Below are 19,228 nucleotides of genomic sequence, written 5' to 3' on the forward strand. Positions count from 1 at the left end.
CCCTGGCAGTGCCCCAGGCCAGGCTGGATGGGGCTGGGAGCAGCCTGGGACAGTGGGAGGTGTCCCTGCCATGGCAGGGGTGGCACTGGATGGGCTTTAATGTCCCTTCCAGCCCAAACCATTCTGGGATTCTGTGATTTACACACATGTACAATGGGTGGCTTTTCCTCTCCTTTTCTCCACTCATTTGCACTGGCTCTCAGGGCCATAACACTCCACACTCAGTGAATTTCTAATCAGCTGCCAATATTTCAGCACCTCTGAAATCAGGTTATAACTTCTAAAACCTTTCATGTGCTAAGTAAAAGTGATTCTCTTAATTTCTGTTTATAAGCTACTTAGAAATGTTTCTATTGGATGGAAGTATATATTGAAAGGGGTTATTTTTTGCATTCCCATTTTTGACCAAGAGCCACAGTTTCTTCAAAAGTGTTTATTTCACAATTTTTTTTATCCCCAGCTGAATATTACAGTGACTATTACAAGCATTTTCTTATAAACAAAGGTGTAGTTTACAGATTTGTTCAAAATGGAAAAATATAAGCAGTAGTATTTCATCTACAGTATTCACTCATGTATATCATTCAACTTTGACAGCAGCTATACCTTCTGCTCCTTAAGGTAATGACACTTCACACCACAAAAAATAAAATAAAAATATCCCCAAAGATTTCAATATAGTAGCACTTTTTAATATACTTCTTTTCTTCTGATTTCAAATTAATCTGAAAGTCTTTGTCCACTGGCATTCACACCTTGAAATAATTTGGATACTCATCAGGGTTATGTCTTGTGGATTGTTTTACTTAACATCTACCTTGCTAGAATTTCTTTCAGAAAGAAAAAAAGATCCATTTATGACTGTAATATATATGTGAATCAATAAAGTTTGAGGAAAAAGCTTCATGGAAATTCATGCAATTCATTTTAATTAGCTTCTATTTATATGCACTGATAAAATGCTAATTTTTTGGTTAATGGTCTGAAAATATAAGTTTGCACAATTTTACTAATTTACTATTGAAAATGGAGGAAAACAACTATTGTTTCAAGTGCAGCTTTTTCATTTGTACCTTTTGCAAATCACACAAACGAGGAATCAAGTCCTGCAAAGACTCCAGTGTTCAAGTTGCAGGGTGATCAAAAGCAGCCACTGTTCTTAAAACATGCCCACACTTTGGTACTGTTTCACAAATACAAAGAAGTTCTTGGAATAAACTGCATGAGCAAAAAAATGTTTGTAATGTAGGATTGCAAAAATTCAGTCTTGAGGTCTAATGTTCTTTTACTACAGTCACCTACAGCAGCTTTATCTTCAGATAAGATAAGCAATCTCAGCTACAAAATGCCAATTAAAAAAAAAATAAAAGGAAGAAGGAAAGGAACTTTCTGGTGAAAATGAAACATGGACATTGTCCTGGATGCTTCTTGTAGGTCAGCCAGCATATGCCTCAACTCATATTCAAAGTGTTGGTTCTGTAGTGCTGGTGACTTGGGCATTTTGATTGTTTAATTTATTTTATTTTATTCCCAGTAGTGTTTTTTTGAGATAAAAGCCATCATATTTGCAGAAATCACAGTGTGTCACTATTGTTTGGGGGTTTTTTCCACCAAGAACTTCAAAGTGTTTTTGCAGACTTCCCCTATGTAAGATTTTATGAGTAGACTTTTATATCCGTAGACAACTTTTTCTATGACAGAATAATAAAAATATTCCACTGTTTTAATGCTTATTTCAGAGAAAGAGTGGTTGAGTTAAACAGCTGAAGGCACAGAGTGGGAAAATGCTAAACCTAATAATCAATATTTAAAAATAAAGACAGATCTGGAGAAGAGCCAGCTTTCTCTAAGCCATGCTTTGTGATCATTTTGCTTTTTAAATAAAGAAGTGTAAATCTGAGGAAAGAAGGCGTGCTTGAGCATAGCAATTTAACTAAATTAACATTTAAATACAAATTTTTAAAAGTGCTAACAGAAAAGATAACATATATTAAAGATATTTCATACAGAGTTCTCTTCCAGATGGATCTCAGTGAATAAACTACATGATCACAGATCAGGGTGTTAAATCCCAGTTCCCATCTACACATACTAAGAGTTTTTAAGAAAGAATATATAAATTACAATCCTGAAAGTGCCAGTGAAGGACCATTATCCCCTAGAAGACCATTAAGCACATTTTACAGTGGTAATCAGCAACAAAGCCACTGCAGAAGAGGATTCTGCAGCAACCTGTCACTTAGTCTGAGTGATAAGCATAGGTTTAATCAATGCATTGGGAATTGTACTCCAAATAATTTACATCAGAAAGAGGTAGAGACCTGAACTGCCTGAAACTGCTGACCTAACACGAATCCTGAGCAACAGTTTGCTGTTTAAACCACCTTACAGAAAAGCTGAATCCTGCTTTGAATTATTTACTTTTAAACCATGACAACTGTTGGAGCATGGAAAGAAGGGGGAGTCAACAACTACCAAAATTCAGAGCACTGCAAGGACATTCACTGTGAAAAGAGGTAGGTGAAAATAAATAAAGGTGTAGTGGGTGAGTGGGTGGCAGGGCTTGCTGGGCACGGGCAGCAGAGTGGTGGCATGACCCTCATTGTGCAGCCAGGGAAGATGAAGGCACTGCTGAAGACACAGCAGGGGTGAGTGCCCAAAAACTGCAGTTTGGAGACAATCCTGGCTCTTTACAAGCAAAATCTCTGTAATTCAATGGGTGATGGTTAAGGGGGGACAAATTACTTTTTAGCCTGAAGTCTGTCCTTCAGTGGTAACAGTTGCTCTGAACTATAGTCTCAGTTTGGATCAAGGTATTTACCCACTGGCATAGACCGATATAACTCTGCACAGCACTCAACAGTTTCTTTTAAAAATGTGCTTTTTTTTTGATAGTCATATACATATATAGTACATACAGGACTACTGCAGTTTGTATATACACCGATTATATACATGATGCCTAAATCACAACACGCTCCTTGCCTAGGAAGGAAACTGCAGCAGACAGGAGGTGGTGTATCTCCAAGAAACTTCACATTCTACTTTCAGTCTCTGAGTAGACAGCCTACCTGGTCATAAATTTACTGTTTGGATTTACACCAGCTAAAAAGAGTCAGATGGAGAGAGTGGATTTGTCTTAGAAAGCTTTTAGTCATGATGGAGCTGTGCACCACAGAAGAAGCCACAAAAGCAGGTGAGCTAAGACTGATTTACACAAGACCATGGTGGAGGTGGAGAGGGCAGGTTGCTGGCAGCCCCCCCTCCTGGCTGCAGTTTGGCACGTGGTGCTGTGGCAGGAGCATCCCCACGCTGAGCAGCCGTGGAGCAGCACTGACCCTGGGGAACCCACCTCCTGACAGCCCAGCGTGTGCTGCCAAGGACCACAGAAAAACCAATGCCTGGTCTCCTCCAGCATCTGTGTGGTGAGGTCAGAGAGTTGGTTTGGCTTAGTTTATAAGTCTGATTAAAAAAAAACCAAAACAAAACGAAGAGAATCTGAATTGAAGGCAATTATTAATTTAAGGTTGTTGTATTTTGGGTTCACTCTTAAAGAAATGGCTTATGTATGTTTTTAACATACCACCTGACAGCTTTTTTTTTTCTTTTTTTTTTTTTGTGTTAGAACATTTCATCTCTTTTAGAAATTTTTAAATTTTTAAAATATTCTTAATTTATCCAAACTCTGTATTTCCATGATTCTTAACATTTTGGATGGCTGCTGAACTGAATGGAGTTTTTCCATGGACAGCTACAGCTAGGATTAACCCACTGAACACAGGTAGGGCTGCAGGATTAAACTGGGCTCCTTAGCCTGATCTGTGCATGGGATTCTGACACTGGCCATGTAAGAGGTACAAGAACCTTGACAGCCACTGGAGGAAAGTGTTTCAGACTCGAAAGCACAAGGAAAGCCAACAGTAGGGATCAGGATGATGCTATGATAGAAGCAGAAGGCTTAAGGCAGTCCTTTGCATCATGATTATTTCGCTAGGACAAAACCTTTGCTAACGTAAATTTGGTAATGCAAGAAAGTCCAATGGAACAAATTCCTGCCAATTTATCTAAATTTCCATGAAGTAGATACACTGAATATATTTAGCAATGGCTAAGGAGCAACAGCTCCTCCTAAATACATTTGGTGTATCTGAATGTATTTGTGAAAAATGTATTTGTATTTGTGACAAATTCCACATCAGTGGAAACAAGCAGCATCCCAGCCATTTACCTTTATGGTGTGATAAATACACACCTTCTGCAATTTACTTTTTCAATTCACTGTCGTGAATGCAGTTACTAGCAAGAATTGAAGGCAGAACTGCATATTCTGCTATTCATACACACAAGACCACCTGCTCCTAGACAAATGACACATCCTTCAAGGCAGCACAAGTGTCTCAAATTTTGTTTTTGTCATCGACACCTATGAAAATCAAAATAAGCTGTCTCCCACTTCTTGGCTTTTGGAGATGATTATGGGCTTTGTACTATGTCAACATAAAATCAAGCAGTAAAAAATAAGGATACTTTTCAAGTATCCTTATTTCTGAGATGCAAATTACCCAAAAAATCACATACAGACCAGTGTCTTTTTTAGTGTACATTTTAGCATCCATTTGTTACTGTGTACTGGTTCTTCCATAAGCCTGTTTGGTCCATATTTCAAGAGCTCTTGAATTCTTTTTATGATTTTTTTTCTTTTGTTGCTGGAAGTCTCTGGGTGTGAGAGGTGAGTTTAATTCTACTTTCTTCAGACTTTATTGAGAAAATCCAAGTTGAGAGAAGCAGGGAGATGAATGGAGTCCATGGTGATGGCAGATGGGTTGAATGGGAACAGAACTGGGAACATGTGCTTGAAGTCTAACAGCAGCTGTGGAGGGTCATTCCGTTCTTGCAACTGCTTCTGTTGGGTGTGGGAGAAGAAAACAAATTTAGCATCAGTTGTTGCCTTTTCTTGTTGTGTTTTACACCATCAAAGGTTTGAGAATGTACATCATTTTACAGATACTGCAGAAAACGGTGAGAACTATTTTGTTCCCTTCTGCAGCACCTTTCCTTCTGAGCAAGTATTTACAGGAACTTCTATCAGACTGTAGGAAACACTGCTTCAGGAGAGCCTGGTTACATTTTCTACATGACCACAAAGATACAGGACCTGGAAACAAGATGATCCCCTTGGCCCAGCAAAACCAGGACTACATGATACCAGCAGACCACCTTTGATTCAGCTGATCAACCATGGTGATATGTTCTGGGGGTAGCTGAATATATGTCCTTCCTTTTTCTCCCTGCTCCTTGTCAGCATTAAAAGGTGTTTGGCTTTAATTTGTTTATTTTTCCTTCAGTTGCCAATTTCTACTTCCTATCTCAGAAGTAACTCGATTTCACCAACACTTTGTTGACTCCTGCAACCTTATCCTCATTTGTGTTGCTACTGAAGAGCTGAATCAGCTGAGCTTGGGATTTGGGTGCTTATTGCCCTCTGTGATTAACAGCCTGGCTATCCCTGCAGCTGTGTGCTGTAAGTGTGTGTGCACACACAGAACACTGAATTCAGGACAACCTGCAGCAGCGTGCCTTTTATAAAATGCCTGAGCTAGCAGTGATTTAATACAGATGCCACTAGAACGACAGAGATGTCATTTGTGCCCTCCAGTTGACAGCCCTTTAAATTTACCTGTATGTTTCGTATGAAAGCTACTGTCACACGTTCTTCAAACTCATTCACAGGAGTGTAGAGATTAAGTATCTTTACAATCTGTTAAAAAGAAAACATGGTTACAGTCGTGAGAAGCTAAACTTCTCCAGAACACAAAGCACCAGCAGCAGGTTGTCATGATATGGCCACAAGAAGTCTGCCATGACAAACCAGAGGAAAGAAGCAGCAGAAGTATCACCCTGGTGTTTTTCTTTGCCTCCTGTAAGGTATTGCAAGATCGATGGACCTGTCAAAATCACTTATGGGAACTTCTGTAAATTGGCAACAGACTTGGACAACAGATTTATACAGGGTTGGCACATGCTGACATGGATGACTTCTGATGTCACCTCTACAATACTTCTCTTGATGCTCCCTCACTCCCACTCCTTCCCTCAGCTTTTCTCAAAAATTGATGTTCAGGGCAGGGCGGCGCAGATAGATTAGAAAAGCTCTCTGAGAACCACTGGAAATCAGCTCACACCTCCCACGTCTCCCTTCCTACAATATTATGAAATTAAGGACAGGCAATCCAGCAGTAAAAATTGTGAGTTTATATCCTCCTGGAATGGAGTCTCAAAGTTCAAGATCATATCCAGTCAGCCTAGATTGGTACTTCTAAACCTCCTGCCCCAAACAGGAATCCTTGGTGGGCATCCTGAAGGCACAGCCAGTTTAAGAGCTGGCAAAAGACAATAGGTGTGGGAATCCTTAAAATCAGAGGGTTTTGGGAAAGCTGCAAAAGGCAGGCCTCAGAGAGAGCAGAACTGCAATTAGAGCCAGGCGGGTTTAAAATGCCAAGGATCTGACTTACACAACAAACTCCTCGGGGCTGGGTTTAATCTTTGCACATTTCTGGAGCTCCAGTGCCATCAGTGGCACTGTAACGCTGTGACCACCTCTGGGAGGGGCCAAGGTGTAACATCAGTCCTGAAAAGCTGTGCCCACTGAAGAGCTGGCAGAGACCACCCTTTCCCACTCCTCAATTACCTGTGCTGTAAACCCCTGCCCTGCTCCCTACCTGCTGGGTTGTGAGTGACGTGCACAAGGAGCAGATAGCCTCAGCATCCTCTGAGGTTTTCTTCTTCAGCTGCAGGAGCTGTGCTGCCTGAATCAAGGGCTCCAAAGTTTGTGCTGCTCCACTCTGCTGCAGATTCTTCCCATGCAGCCATTCCTCCAGCTGGCTGATGTTAAACCTGGATAAGTGACCAAGACAAGATGTGAGCGGAGAGGTAAAAAGCAGCATCTTCAAAACTCCTCTTTGGGCCTCAGGGTATGTTGCAGTGCTGGTGTATGTCGCTCTTTGTGATGTGTTTTTGTGATACACACAGCAAGAGACAATCAGATCAAAGCTTAGTACTCAACAGCTCAGAGTAAAATATATACTCCAAGTATCTTTCAAATAGATGAACCATGTAACAGCCAAACAATACAAGGGAGGTGCTTTTCTACAGCATTCAGCTTCCTCCATCAATTAAAATGAAGATTTTAATCAGCTTTTAAATGCTAACAAGATCCTGCAAAGTACCCAGATACCTTTGAGAATATCTACACAGAAAATGCTTTTGCTGTGCCCACTGTCCTCAAGGGGAATATAGAAAGATCCAGCGTGGGAAGGGGAGAGGGTAGCAAAAGGAAGATTCAACTAATTTGCACTGAGAAGTGCACTTTTTTCCCCTATTTCCCACCAACTTACAACATTAACAAAACTTCCCTAAGCAGGCAGAGCCCTGCCCCAAGCCCCAGCCCCACCTCAGCTGCATGCCCGTGCTCCACGAGCAGACATCCTTCCTCAGCAGGAGGTTGTTCAGGGCGATGGCATTGATCATGTAGAAGAGCTGCTTGAACACCTGCTGGATGATCTCTGGGTCCAGGCCCTGGTCACACATGATGCTGTGGAATGTGTTCAGCTGGCGAATCATTTCATCCAAGCTGTAGGAGCTGTCACCCGCATTGGAGGAGTATTTCCTGTAGCCCACCGGTTTGACAATGGAAAGCCCTTGGATACTCTCATTTTCCAACACAGCAGACACTGGAAAGAGGGGGGGAAATGGGCTAAAAAGCCTGCATCCATCTATTTGTCACCAGAGGGAAGAACTGATCCCTCCCTGGGCTGCAATGAACACGTATCACTCTCAGTGATGCAGCACCATGGATGCTGCAAGAACCGACAGCAGGACAGATCCATGGTTCACTCTGATAATATGAAACAGTTAAAAACACACACAAATATCATATAAGTGTGCAAGAGTTTGGTTTGGAAGAGTCCTTAAAGGCTCAGGTCAAACACCCCTGCCATGGGCAGGAAAACCTTCCACCATCCCAGGTTGTTCCAAGCCCTGTCCAGCTGGGCATTGGACATTCCAGGGATGGGGCCTTCCTCAGGTGAATCCTCAGGAATTTAGCTGAAGAGATAACTCTTCTCATACCTGCTCTCACACCCTCAAAAAGAGTCTTTTTCCTCTTCCCAATCCTCTCCTCTCTTATAATACACATTTCCATCCAAAAAAGATTAACCACAAACCTGGTCTGGAGGAGATAGCAGACCCACTAGCACAATCTCATCTCTTCCACTGCCTCCCCAACAGAAATAAAAGAGATATCTTCTAGAGTGGGAGGAAAAACCCTTACACTTATTAGCTACTATCATGGGAGAAGATTAAAACTCTCTGGGTCATGCTGGCACTGTGCAAAGGTCTGAAAAATAGCTGGAGCAGGTAAGCTGGGCCAAGAAGCACCCTGCAGGTGTGAGCTCACCGATCATGGGCTGCAGGATGCCCCCTGCAATGTTGATGAGCTGCTGGTAGATCTGGATGGAGAGGTGGCCCAGCACCTGGCGGTACTCGGTCAGGTCAAAGTTCTTCAGGCAGTGCTCATTTTGCTTTGCCGTGTTTTGGGTCATGAAGCACTGAAAAGGAGATTAAAATACCCAGGCTCATTATCCCACCCACTGACAGTCCATCAAAACCGCTGCATTAAACCCCGCCTGCACCCTTACAATACAGTATACCAAAATATGTTACCAAAGTACATCACAGAAAAGATCAAAACTCATAAATCACCTTTCAGTAGCCTAGGCATTTGTTTATAAATTATTACTAGAGACCTACCTTTTGAAGAAAATCATTAAACTACCAGATTTTCATTTTATCCTTAGCAAGGATCTGCACATTTGTATTAATTGCAATATATAGGAGTAGAAAATAACATTTTAGGCCCTCTGAAACTTAGCTTTTAGCTACATGCTTATCCCTTTGAGTTCCAACTATTTCTGGGAAACAAAATATTTTTAAATTAAGATTCTAGAAAAAATTCTTGAAAAAAGATTCTTGAAGGATTCTTGAAAATAATTATGGCTGCATGTCACATGCTGCTTTGACAACATCTTAAATTGTTCTGAAATTTCATAAATGTCCTGAAACAACTGAATTTATTGCCTGTTTTTCCTGATACAGCTGATCTATAATCCTGCATTTGGCTACTGTAAACCCTCAGTTCTGGGCTCAGATATTAATACCAGTTTTAGTGTCAGAATTCAATGGGATGCTTTAATTAACACAGATCCTTTAATTGCCAGTTCATATGGTCTTACTTGGTGTGAAAATCAGAACTATGAAACTGTTTTTGTTGGTTGCTGAGTGGCAAAATGCAAAAATACAACATGCACCAATTTGAGTTGATTTCACAATTTCCCCATTTTCCTGACTAATCGTAGAGCACCATGCTCCTCACCTGACAGGAGATTGCATGTGGGCTGGGATTTTCTTTTAAACCTTTTCGGAAAAACAGGCTGGATTTAAAACTAAAGATAACAGTATCTTGCAAACAGCTCTGTAGTATTTCTCTCCTCTATATTTTGCAACAATTGCCAATGGAACTTGCAAACAGCTGATTAATTTAACACAGTAAATCATGGTTTTAACCCAGCTGATTTTCTGGAGAGGATTTTCTCTAAATGCAGTATTATTATCCAGACAGAAGAGGGCAAACAAGAGCACAGCTTCTAGTAAGTATTCTCTAAAATATTTTTAACCTTTTATTTTTAAATCTTCGAAATCCAGTGCTGAGGTTTTACACACAAACCGTTATCTCTTGAATGACCTGAATAGTTCATTTAATTTTATGAATTTTTTTCTTACATTTTGAATGCTTAATATATCTAAATAGATATCTAAAGACTAAAAAAAAAATAACAGTATTTGTGTCTGTTGAAAATTTTAATATGCAGAATACAAGGCTATAAGGATGGCAGTGTGTAATGTTGTAGGAGAACTGTGATAATCCCATTCTTCTGAAAGGGATCAGCTTTAATAAAACTTATTTCAAGCTATAAAATATTGTTTAATGAAAAGCTGAGGGATGAACTAAAACCAGGAGAACAGCCTTCAAAATGGTTCACTACAAAGATCATAGAAAGGCTGGCACAGCTGGGGCTGTTCAGCTGCACCAGAGAAGCTCCAGGGACACCTCAGAGCCCCTGCCAGGGCCTCCAGGGGCTCCAGGAGAGCTGCACAGCCCCTGGGGACAAGGCAGGCAGGGACAGCACCCAGGCAATGGCTCCCACTGCCAGAGGGCAGGCACAGATTTTGGCACATTGGGAATTAGGAATTGCTGGCTGGGAGGGTGGGCAGGCCCTGGCCCAGGGTGCCCAGAGCAGCTGTGGCTGCCCCTGGATCCCTGGCAGTGCCCCAGGCCAGGCTGGATGGGGCTCAGAGCAGCCTGGGACAGTGGGAGGTGTCCCTGCCATGACATGGGGGTGAATGAGATGGGATTTAATGTCCCTTTCCAACCCAAACCCTTCTGTGCTTTTAGGAGCTTTTCCAGGGAAAGCTATCTGTGCTATACCCAGATCATAGCTGTACCCACATTAACCAAGGAGGGCAATCAGAGCAGCCCCATTCCAGCCAGAGGGGAGCCCCTGGTGCCAGGAGGAGGCAGGACTGTCCCTCAGGCCAAGCTCTCACCTCTTCCCCACTGTACTGCTTCAGGCAGTGCAGCAGCCGGCAGGTGTTGGCCAGCCAGAACGATGTCATCTCAAAGTCATCCTGGTGCTTCTGCAGAGACAGAGTGAAAACATGTGAGATCCCACCCCCTCCCTTTCATCACAAAATGAACCAATTTTGAGTTTCCCCACCCATAATCAGGCAGCTTTCCCTCTGCATTTTTTTTTTTACCTCCAAATTCCAACAGTTTTATTGCTAAGATCACAATTCTCCTCGCTCTTCTAAAAAGGGAGTCTCTAAGAGCAAATTGGCTTGAAAAGCCCTGTGAGAGCTGAGTGGCACACTCTTGGACATGGTTATTACCACCTGACAGCCTCTCAACCCCAAGACAAGAGCAAATGGACACCTGCCTTCAGCACTTTCTTCACGCCGTTGATGGTGGAGGTGAGCAAGGAGTGCACCTTCTGGTCATCGTTGATGTAATCTGCGTGTCTGATGCACATGTAGAGGATGTAAGCAGGAAGGCAGGGAACAGTAGCAGACACTGCCTGGGGCTTGAGATCTGGAAGATTTGACAATTTAAAAAATGAAAGATTTCACAAAAAAAAGAGCAAACTTAAATTTCCCCAACTGACAAGAGAAGCAGAGAATGCCACAGCTGGAGTGTACCCAGGAAAACCCCTCTCCTCTCTGTCCTGGGGAAAATTATATTTTGGCTTTGCAACTTGCATCCCTCTCTGCAGAATGGATACAAAGCCAGAGATTCAGCTGCAGGACAGAGGGACCTGCCCCAGACCCTCAGCACTCAGGGTTGGGAGGGCAGACCCTGCCTGCCCTGAGGTTTGTGACAACACCCCATTTCTCCTTACGGATCCACAGTGGAGCCAGAGCTTCTCTACCTTGTAAAACCCTCCCCCAGCAGCACAGAACCACCTCAGAACAGCTCCCTGAAGCTTTCAAGGATACCTCACACAATAAGTCCTTCCCCTGAATTGATGACACATTAAATCACTCCTTCCCTCAAGATACAGAATCCTAATGGTGGCTGTGGGCATTTCTGATGCTTTCCTGATTAGGAGAACTTCAGTGCCCACAGCAATGGTCTAGCACAACTCTGTGAACACTTTTTGGATCCCCACTAGGCTCTGCTGGAGTTAGAGTTGTAGTGAAAGCCAACACCTTGCCAGGGAAGCCTGACTTCTGAAACAGCACTGAGTGAGGGGATGCTGCAGCAACTCTGAGCAGCCTGTGCAGTGCAGAAGAACTCACAAGTTCATTACCTCATAAACTGAGCTACCTTTGTTCCACTGCTGTGCCAGACCCAGGGCCAGTCCTTCTGCCACCCCCTCCCCATCTATCACCTCATATGAAACTCAGCAAGTTACTGCCTGCTCTAAAAACTAGCCTTGCTTTGTGTTTCCCATTGTTTGCTATCCCTAAGGGATTGTGTCCATCCTGGTCTATCTCCTTAGTGCAGCACTACTTTACCTACCCAAACTGCCATCACCACAAACATGCAGCCCCAGAAGGGATCAATTGAGAAGATCTATTTGTCTACCTTAATTTTTTAAACTCAAGTTTACAAACTCTTCCAGGCACGAGAAAGAGCAGCCAGGCAGAGAAGCAGAGCAAGTTCCCCACCTGTAATGAGGTTTCGGATGAGGAGTGGCTCATCTGCTTTGTAATATTCCAGCATGCCCTGAAAATCCTTCTCCTTCCTCTGGACAGCAACCTGCATGTTCCTCTCGTGTGGCCTCCTCTCCACTGGCACTGTTGTCTGGGATGCTGTGAAGAGAAAAGGTTATCAACACCCGGCTGGCACCTGGAAATCAACAACTATTCAGGCCCTCCACTGGCCTTGGTGCAGACACCAAGTCAAGAAGTTATATATTGAATTCCAATAATGTCACCAGCTTTGACAGACTTATAAAAATAAAAACAATCAGATCCTGGATTACCAGTCCACAGAGTTCTGACTCTGAATGAAAGAAAAAGTGCAAAACTTGAACTTAGAAGAGGAAAAAATGAAGCATTTTTTTATTTTCCAAGAGACCACAGGCTAGAAGGCAGCAACCCTAGTGAATGATTTTCACAGAGCCAGGCAAAAAGTAGGCAGGCAATGCAAAATCCCTAAGCATGGCATCTTCTGTCTGCCTGCAAAGCTGCACACCGTGGTGGCACACTGCTGGAGTGTAATAAAGCAGAAGAGACCAGCATGCAAATACTGCAGCAAGCAGCATGCAAATCACACTGACAGGGAGCAGCTGGGCGAGCCGTGGAAACCCTCCAGTTATTCAGCTTAATTTCACTTAATGCCTGGTTTCCAGAAATTAACTCATGAGATGGGGCTTTCTGATTAATCACGGCTTCTCCAGAGAACAGGAAGTGCTTTCTATGCAACACAGATGCCACGTTTAAGGTGATTTCTCATTAAGCAGAATTACATACACAATTTGATACTAAAGGGTTATAATTCCCCCTTCAAAATTGACAGATCAGAACATTTCCCTGCTGGCCACTGGGCTCCTTTCTGTACCTCTGCCTGGGTCACTGCAATGACAGGAATGACTGCAATGACAGCAAAAAAGTTTCCTCAAATATCCTCCAAACCCTGGTACAGGGTCAGTGTCAGCTCTGTGCCTGCTGCTAGCTCAGTGCCAGAACAAGCAAAATCTTACTTTCATAGAAAGAAAAATAGGAAAAAACCCTGAAACCCTGCAGCTCTCCAAGACTGGCCAAAGAAGTAAAACCCAAGTGAAGTTTCCCCCAACCCAGTATCTCCCAATGCACAAGTCACCTTCAAAATCTTGGACCTTCTTCATGTAAATCTTCAGCTGCTTCTTCAGCTTCTTTTCATTCTTTTCCAACTTTTCCAGCAATTCTTTAAGATCCTGAAAGACAGAAGATACATTTAAAAGAACTCCCAACATTAAACCCAAGAACAACTCATTTGGGGTGAGTTAGAGGCTGGAGTATGGCCTGTGCATCACCAAGGCGTGGTGTGAGCATCTCAGTGGAAGAGGAGCACTACCCACAGCATTTAATCCTGCCTGTTAATAACATTTAAACAGTTTTATTTAGATACTGGGGTTGTTGAAAAAAGGCAAAAACTCAGGAGGTGCCAACATTCCCTCCAGACTTTGCACACTGATACAGAAGGGGAGAAAGGGAAGATTTATGATCATCCAGGCCAACTTTTTGAAGTGGCAACTGCCTTTCCACATCCCAGTAAAAGCAAGTAAGATGAAAGACCTGTGCTGCCTCTGTGCCTAACAAAGTAGAAGGGTCCCCAGTGATCTGATTTGGAAGGCAGTGCCACAAAGTAGACAGGTTAAAAAAAGCATTTAAAAAATTTAAAAATAAAGCACCTGTGTAGTCACAAAAGTCATACAGCCACAGAACATCAGCTCAAGGCCAAGTGCCAACACTCTCAAATACACCAGTAGGAGATGCTGATGGATTCTGCAGAGTTTAGGAGGGGTGAAAGAGATCCTAGTGCCCTTCCCTCCACATTATGCCTCATATCTCCTTCTCTCAAACCATTTTTTGCTCTCTGTCTTTTCAGCACAGTTTCTTACCAGGTTTTCATTGGTCAGACGTGTAATTTCTTGCTGAAGTCCAAACTCCACCTGGACCTCTGGAGAGAGCTGCAGAGTTTGCAGGAATGCCTGCTGCTGTTTCTCCAGCTCCTCTTGCATTAAATCCACCTGGTTTTTCAGAGCCTCCATCTCCTCCTCATGCTCCCTTCTCTGGTCCTGGAGCTGTGCTTCCAGCAACCTGAGAACAGGACCACACTGCTCAGTCTGTGATGTCAGCATCATGGTGGTAACCACCATGTGAGTTTAGATCCTTCAAAATCTAAATTTCCCAACTTGGGAAACACTCTGTCAACCTCCCTATAAAACTGATGAACAAGAAGCTATTATTGCCACACTAGTCTGTCATTTGCTATACTGCAGATGAAATACTTTTGAAATTAAGAGATGTGAAATCAAAAGTTGGGATTTAAAAAAAAAAATCCCAAAGCACCCTTTTTTATTTAACTTCATCAAACATCCAGGTTCCTTTACTTGCACAGAGTAAATACATGGCAAGAAAGTAACACAGATCAACACCTGCAAGTTTTGTTTTCAAAAGCTCAGCTTGAAGGACATTTGTTCCTGTGCTCCTTACCTGTTCAACAGAAATTCTCACTCTTGAAAACTGCCACTTGCTAAACAGAATGCCTTTCTAAATCCAGTGGAAACTTAACATCACTGAGATGTCAACTGCAGACACCCATGCTGAAGGTGATGGTGACGGCCTGGCAGGTGACATAGTAATTGATTTTAAGTGTCCCTTACCCTCTGATACATGGAAATGTCCCTTCAGCCCACCAGCTCTTGTCAGAAGATTGAAGAGACTCCAGAAGGTGTGAGGCCTCTGAGAGAGAACCACCAAGCCAGAAATGATATAGTCCCAGATTATACAGGACAATGGTGGCCAAGAGAAGGAATGCCCAAGGGCACTACCAAGCCCCTGCCCCTGCTGCAGCTCAGGGATGTGCCTGGCCAGAGCTAAGGGTCACCTCACACCCAGCTCAGGGCCTTCTGACACTGGATGCAAACAGCAGCCCTCAAAGATGAGGAGGATTCTGCTGTTGACAGCTCCACACTGATCCAGGACATGTACAGAGCTACAACTTGCACTGGTCCACTGGGAAATTGATTGTGATCCACACCTGTCAACTGTTTCTCTACAGGAACAACTATGCACAGAATTTTTTGTTGTTGTTGTTTTGGCATTTTCTGTAATAACGTTTTTATAAAAGAGTGCATGCTTTCAGGGAAGATTCCTGGATGAGAAGTACTAATCATCCCCAGGTTGTTTTGTGTGGTGGTTGTTTTTGTTGCCTTTAGAAAATTTAACAACACAGTATCTACTCCCACATCCCAGAACAAGACAGAAAAGCATGTTTTCCATCTATAGAAACATGAGCAATAATGCAGTCAGCCTCATAATCCTGTCAGGAGTTATATTCTTAATAGGCTTGGAAAATACAGACCCACCATGAAATAAGTATTAAGTACTTAATTTTCATTTTATTTCTTCATACTGGGATTAGTTGGGATTCAGACTGGATAATCCGTGAGACACCCTCAGAAGAACATGCTCCTTCTACGAACCTGGGTTCATACTTTGCTTGGAAAAACACATGAAATAATCTCTGTTATTTCTTCCTGTTACTGTCTGGTTTTACCCTGATACCTCTAGATGTGACCACTTTAGACTACTGTATACAAAATACTTAAATTTTTTATCTCTTTAATTTCCTTAAAACTTTAATAAAATATATATATATTGGAGCCCCATAAGCACCAAGCACGGGGGTGATGCAGGACAAGAATCCAGGAGGGATATTTTCCCAGCAGAGCAGGACCTGGGGAGGGCTATGGAACAAGCAAGCTATGGAAAAGCCTGTGTCTACCATGTGCCTTTGACACAGACAACACATGGATGGGAGCACAAAATCCCCAGGATCATGCAAAGGTGACAGCACTGGGATACAAGCACAGACTCTCCCCTTCCAACAGGCAAAGGACTGGGAGAAAACCCTTCCAAGAGGTGCCATGTCTTAGTGCAATTTGGGAGAAAAACAATAAAATGGGAGGCATTTTTTGTCTTCTTTGAGATCCCAGCCTCCCAACCCCTCCATCACCCAATTTCCCATTAGTGTCACATAATCCTTACTGGATCACAGCTCAGGCATTAGTGACAATGGCCACCACCAGCAATGGCCAACTGGAACCATGACTCCTGTGAAAATTATGGGAGGGTCTCAATTCCTGCAGTTTGGAAATCCTTCCTGCAGCTGCTCCCAGACAGGACAGAGGGCCCTGCCCAGGACCACATGGCAACAGCAGAGCAAGAGCAAGAAACAAGAGGGCAAGGAAAAGGCAGGAGAAGGCAGAAGCAGCAGTGGGGAAAAACAGAAAGTGTTTGACCTGGCAACTTGCTTTAAACCTTGATAAGCCAAGCCGAGCTCTCCATCTTCATTGAGATAGCCCCAGTCCTCAGTCTTGCTAGAAATAAAGGACAGAAAAAGGAAACAAGAGGACAGAGAAAGACAAAAGGTCAATTGAAAGAGAAGGGAGAAAGGTGCAGAAGCCTTATGTATTTCATTCAGTATTAGTTTTCAGAGCACACTTTCATTGCATTGCATTTCTTTTTCTACCACAGGGAAGGAGAGCCCTGCCCTGGTTGTGCCCCGTAAGACATTTTAAAAACAAGTTTCTCCATCTCTTTCCCACTGCAGCAACTCCCACTGGTCTAAAATAAACTCTACTTCAGCCAAGGGTTTCCTCAGCATTTGACTCAAACACATCAGTCTTTCCTCAGAGCAACCTTTGCTCCAAACACCACATGCATCCACACAAGATCAATCTCCTCTTTATACAGCCAGGCAGAATAATGGTCAGGAAAGTCTCATCTCACTTTAATACTTTTAGCAATTGGCTTTTTTACTCTCCTTTTAGCAGATTGTTTGGGGTTTTTTTCAAGTTATATGAGACAAGATTTATCTTCTTTAATGAGGGGCTCAATACATTACAAATGAGTGATGTAAGCTGGTCAGCTTGACCAGAAATGTTTGTTACAGCAAGATTTTACGTGGCTTTGATGTCAGTTAGAAAAAAGTGTTTGTTTTAAGCAATAACAGTTTAAAAAGTAAGCAAGGAAACCATCAAACATAATATATCATTATATTAAAAAAAACAAAACCAAACAAAACCAAAACACAAAAAGAAGAAAGCCAAACACACATTTTGAAAAGAGCTGTAGCAGATGCCGTTCCCTAACAAGGGATTCTCTGCATATTTCAGTGGCAAAGCACAACACAAACATTCACGAGCAAATTTTCACAGGAGGGAAGCAGTGAGAAATGTGGTGTTGCAGCACTGCTTTGAAGGGGCTCTGGAGGTGCCTCACCACCACAGACAGCTCGTGCATCCCTCCCATGGCACTGCTCAAGCACAGCACTTCTCAAATCTGGCAAACATTTCAGGCGCTGACACTTGCAAAGTTCATCTGTTAGAGTCACATGTATGAATTTCAATTAAAACCTTGTTGCTATCCCATACATAGCAGGTTTTCAAAAGGGTCTGCAGGCTGACAGATACAGGGAGGTTTATTGGTCTCATTTGCATGAATTTGTGACTCAAGTAATTTTTTTGGTTCATATAATCTTATCAGGACATATCCTCAGGCACTGAAAACCAAAGGAAAAAGCAGGAAGGTCCCCACTATTTATTGCACGTCAGAAACCTGTGAAATCTCACACAATGAGCAGCATTTTAAAAATATAGCCCTCCTTGGAAAAATAGCTTTCTTTCCTTTTTTAATCATAGGCATTGAGGTAAATGAGGAGAGCAGCTCAAGAAAGTGCCATTTTAAGATAAATATATAAAAATGCTGATTTAAGGTAAACCTGCACTAGAAATAAGCATTCAGTCCATCTCTATCAACACAGCACTGACTCAGAAATTACTGCACTCCCCCTCTCCCAGAAGGTCATGTTGACCGAGACATAAAAAGGGGTATTTTCAATGCAGTTAGAGTAATTGGCATCTGAATCATAATTTCCTAAAATGCTGGGTCAATCCTATTCTCAAATAAGGCTGGAGAGGAGTTAAAAGGGTTGATTCACAAAGCCCTTTATCCTCATCTTAGAGGCACAGGTCTGGGGAGCAGCTGGGACCTGCAGTCAGCAAACTATCCTCATCAAAAGCAAAAAATTCCTGCCCAAACACCCCCCTGCCCAGTGAAAGTAGTTTAAAGGAGGTGTATGTACCCCAAACCAGAGATCTTAATTTTTGCATCTTCAGTAAATGATCCTCTCTTCATTAAAAGGGGGCATTTCACTTTCAGGCAGAGATGGACCTTTTTGTTTTAGGTAAAAGGAAAAATACTGTGCATCACAGACTAGATCTCTGGCAAAGGGGGAAGATACCCATGGGAGAGTGGGAGGCAGAGATATGGTAGGATCTCCACATCATGGTCTCTCCCAGCTGCAAAAGCATCCCTCATGTGAAGCCAGCATCAGCTCTTCACTTTGCACAGCAGCTGCAAGTGGGACTTGCCCAACAAAAAAAAAAAATCCAATTACTCAACAAAATCACTTGGAAGCTATCATGGAAGCTAATTTCAAAGGCCCAGCCTGATTTACCTTGAGCTGCCAGGTTATTTATTGTCTCTTAACACCATCACCCGGTCTCTCACTGACTCTGCATTTCCACCAAGATCAAACAGGCTTGAAAGAATGATCCCAAGAACCAAAACAGGGAACATAAAAGCCTACTTAGCTTTAGATTCAGTTATTGTAGGAGAAAAATGAGGTAGGAGCTAACTTGATTTTACTCTTAGCAGCTGAAATTCAGCAGAATTTTAGGGAAAAAAAAAAAAAAAGGAAAAAAAGAAAGAAAAAACCTGATTCTAATGCATTTATAAAGTCTGATGTCAGTTCAAACTTGCCCTTGACCTGGAATCAAAGGGCTTTGCTCTGGAAGCTTTGTGGAGAGAGAATTCCTACACGGGCAGGGTTAGCAGCATC

The 19,228-nt window shown here is 42.6% G+C and overlaps 1 protein-coding gene across 1 annotated transcript in view; it reads right to left on the minus strand.

Moving 5' to 3' along the window:
• Window positions 1-445: 445 nt before the first annotated feature.
• MYO5B (myosin VB) overlaps window positions 446-19,228 on the minus strand; it is a 147,640-nt gene continuing 128,857 nt past the window's right edge. Inside the window, exons 31-41 of the mRNA XM_058824488.1 lie at window positions 16,626-16,703; window positions 14,220-14,418; window positions 13,439-13,532; window positions 12,283-12,426; window positions 11,052-11,203; window positions 10,663-10,752; window positions 8,456-8,606; window positions 7,451-7,730; window positions 6,720-6,894; window positions 5,678-5,758; window positions 446-4,903 (exon numbers count right to left, since the gene is read on the minus strand). Of these exons, the coding sequence (XP_058680471.1) occupies window positions 4,751-4,903; window positions 5,678-5,758; window positions 6,720-6,894; window positions 7,451-7,730; window positions 8,456-8,606; window positions 10,663-10,752; window positions 11,052-11,203; window positions 12,283-12,426; window positions 13,439-13,532; window positions 14,220-14,418; window positions 16,626-16,703 (1,597 nt within the window). The 3' untranslated portion in view covers window positions 446-4,750. The remainder of the gene's footprint in view (window positions 4,904-5,677; window positions 5,759-6,719; window positions 6,895-7,450; window positions 7,731-8,455; window positions 8,607-10,662; window positions 10,753-11,051; window positions 11,204-12,282; window positions 12,427-13,438; window positions 13,533-14,219; window positions 14,419-16,625; window positions 16,704-19,228) is intronic.

The sequence above is a fragment of the Ammospiza caudacuta genome, chromosome Z (assembly GCF_027887145.1).
Source record: "Ammospiza caudacuta isolate bAmmCau1 chromosome Z, bAmmCau1.pri, whole genome shotgun sequence".
Taxonomy (NCBI): domain Eukaryota; kingdom Metazoa; phylum Chordata; class Aves; order Passeriformes; family Passerellidae; genus Ammospiza; species Ammospiza caudacuta.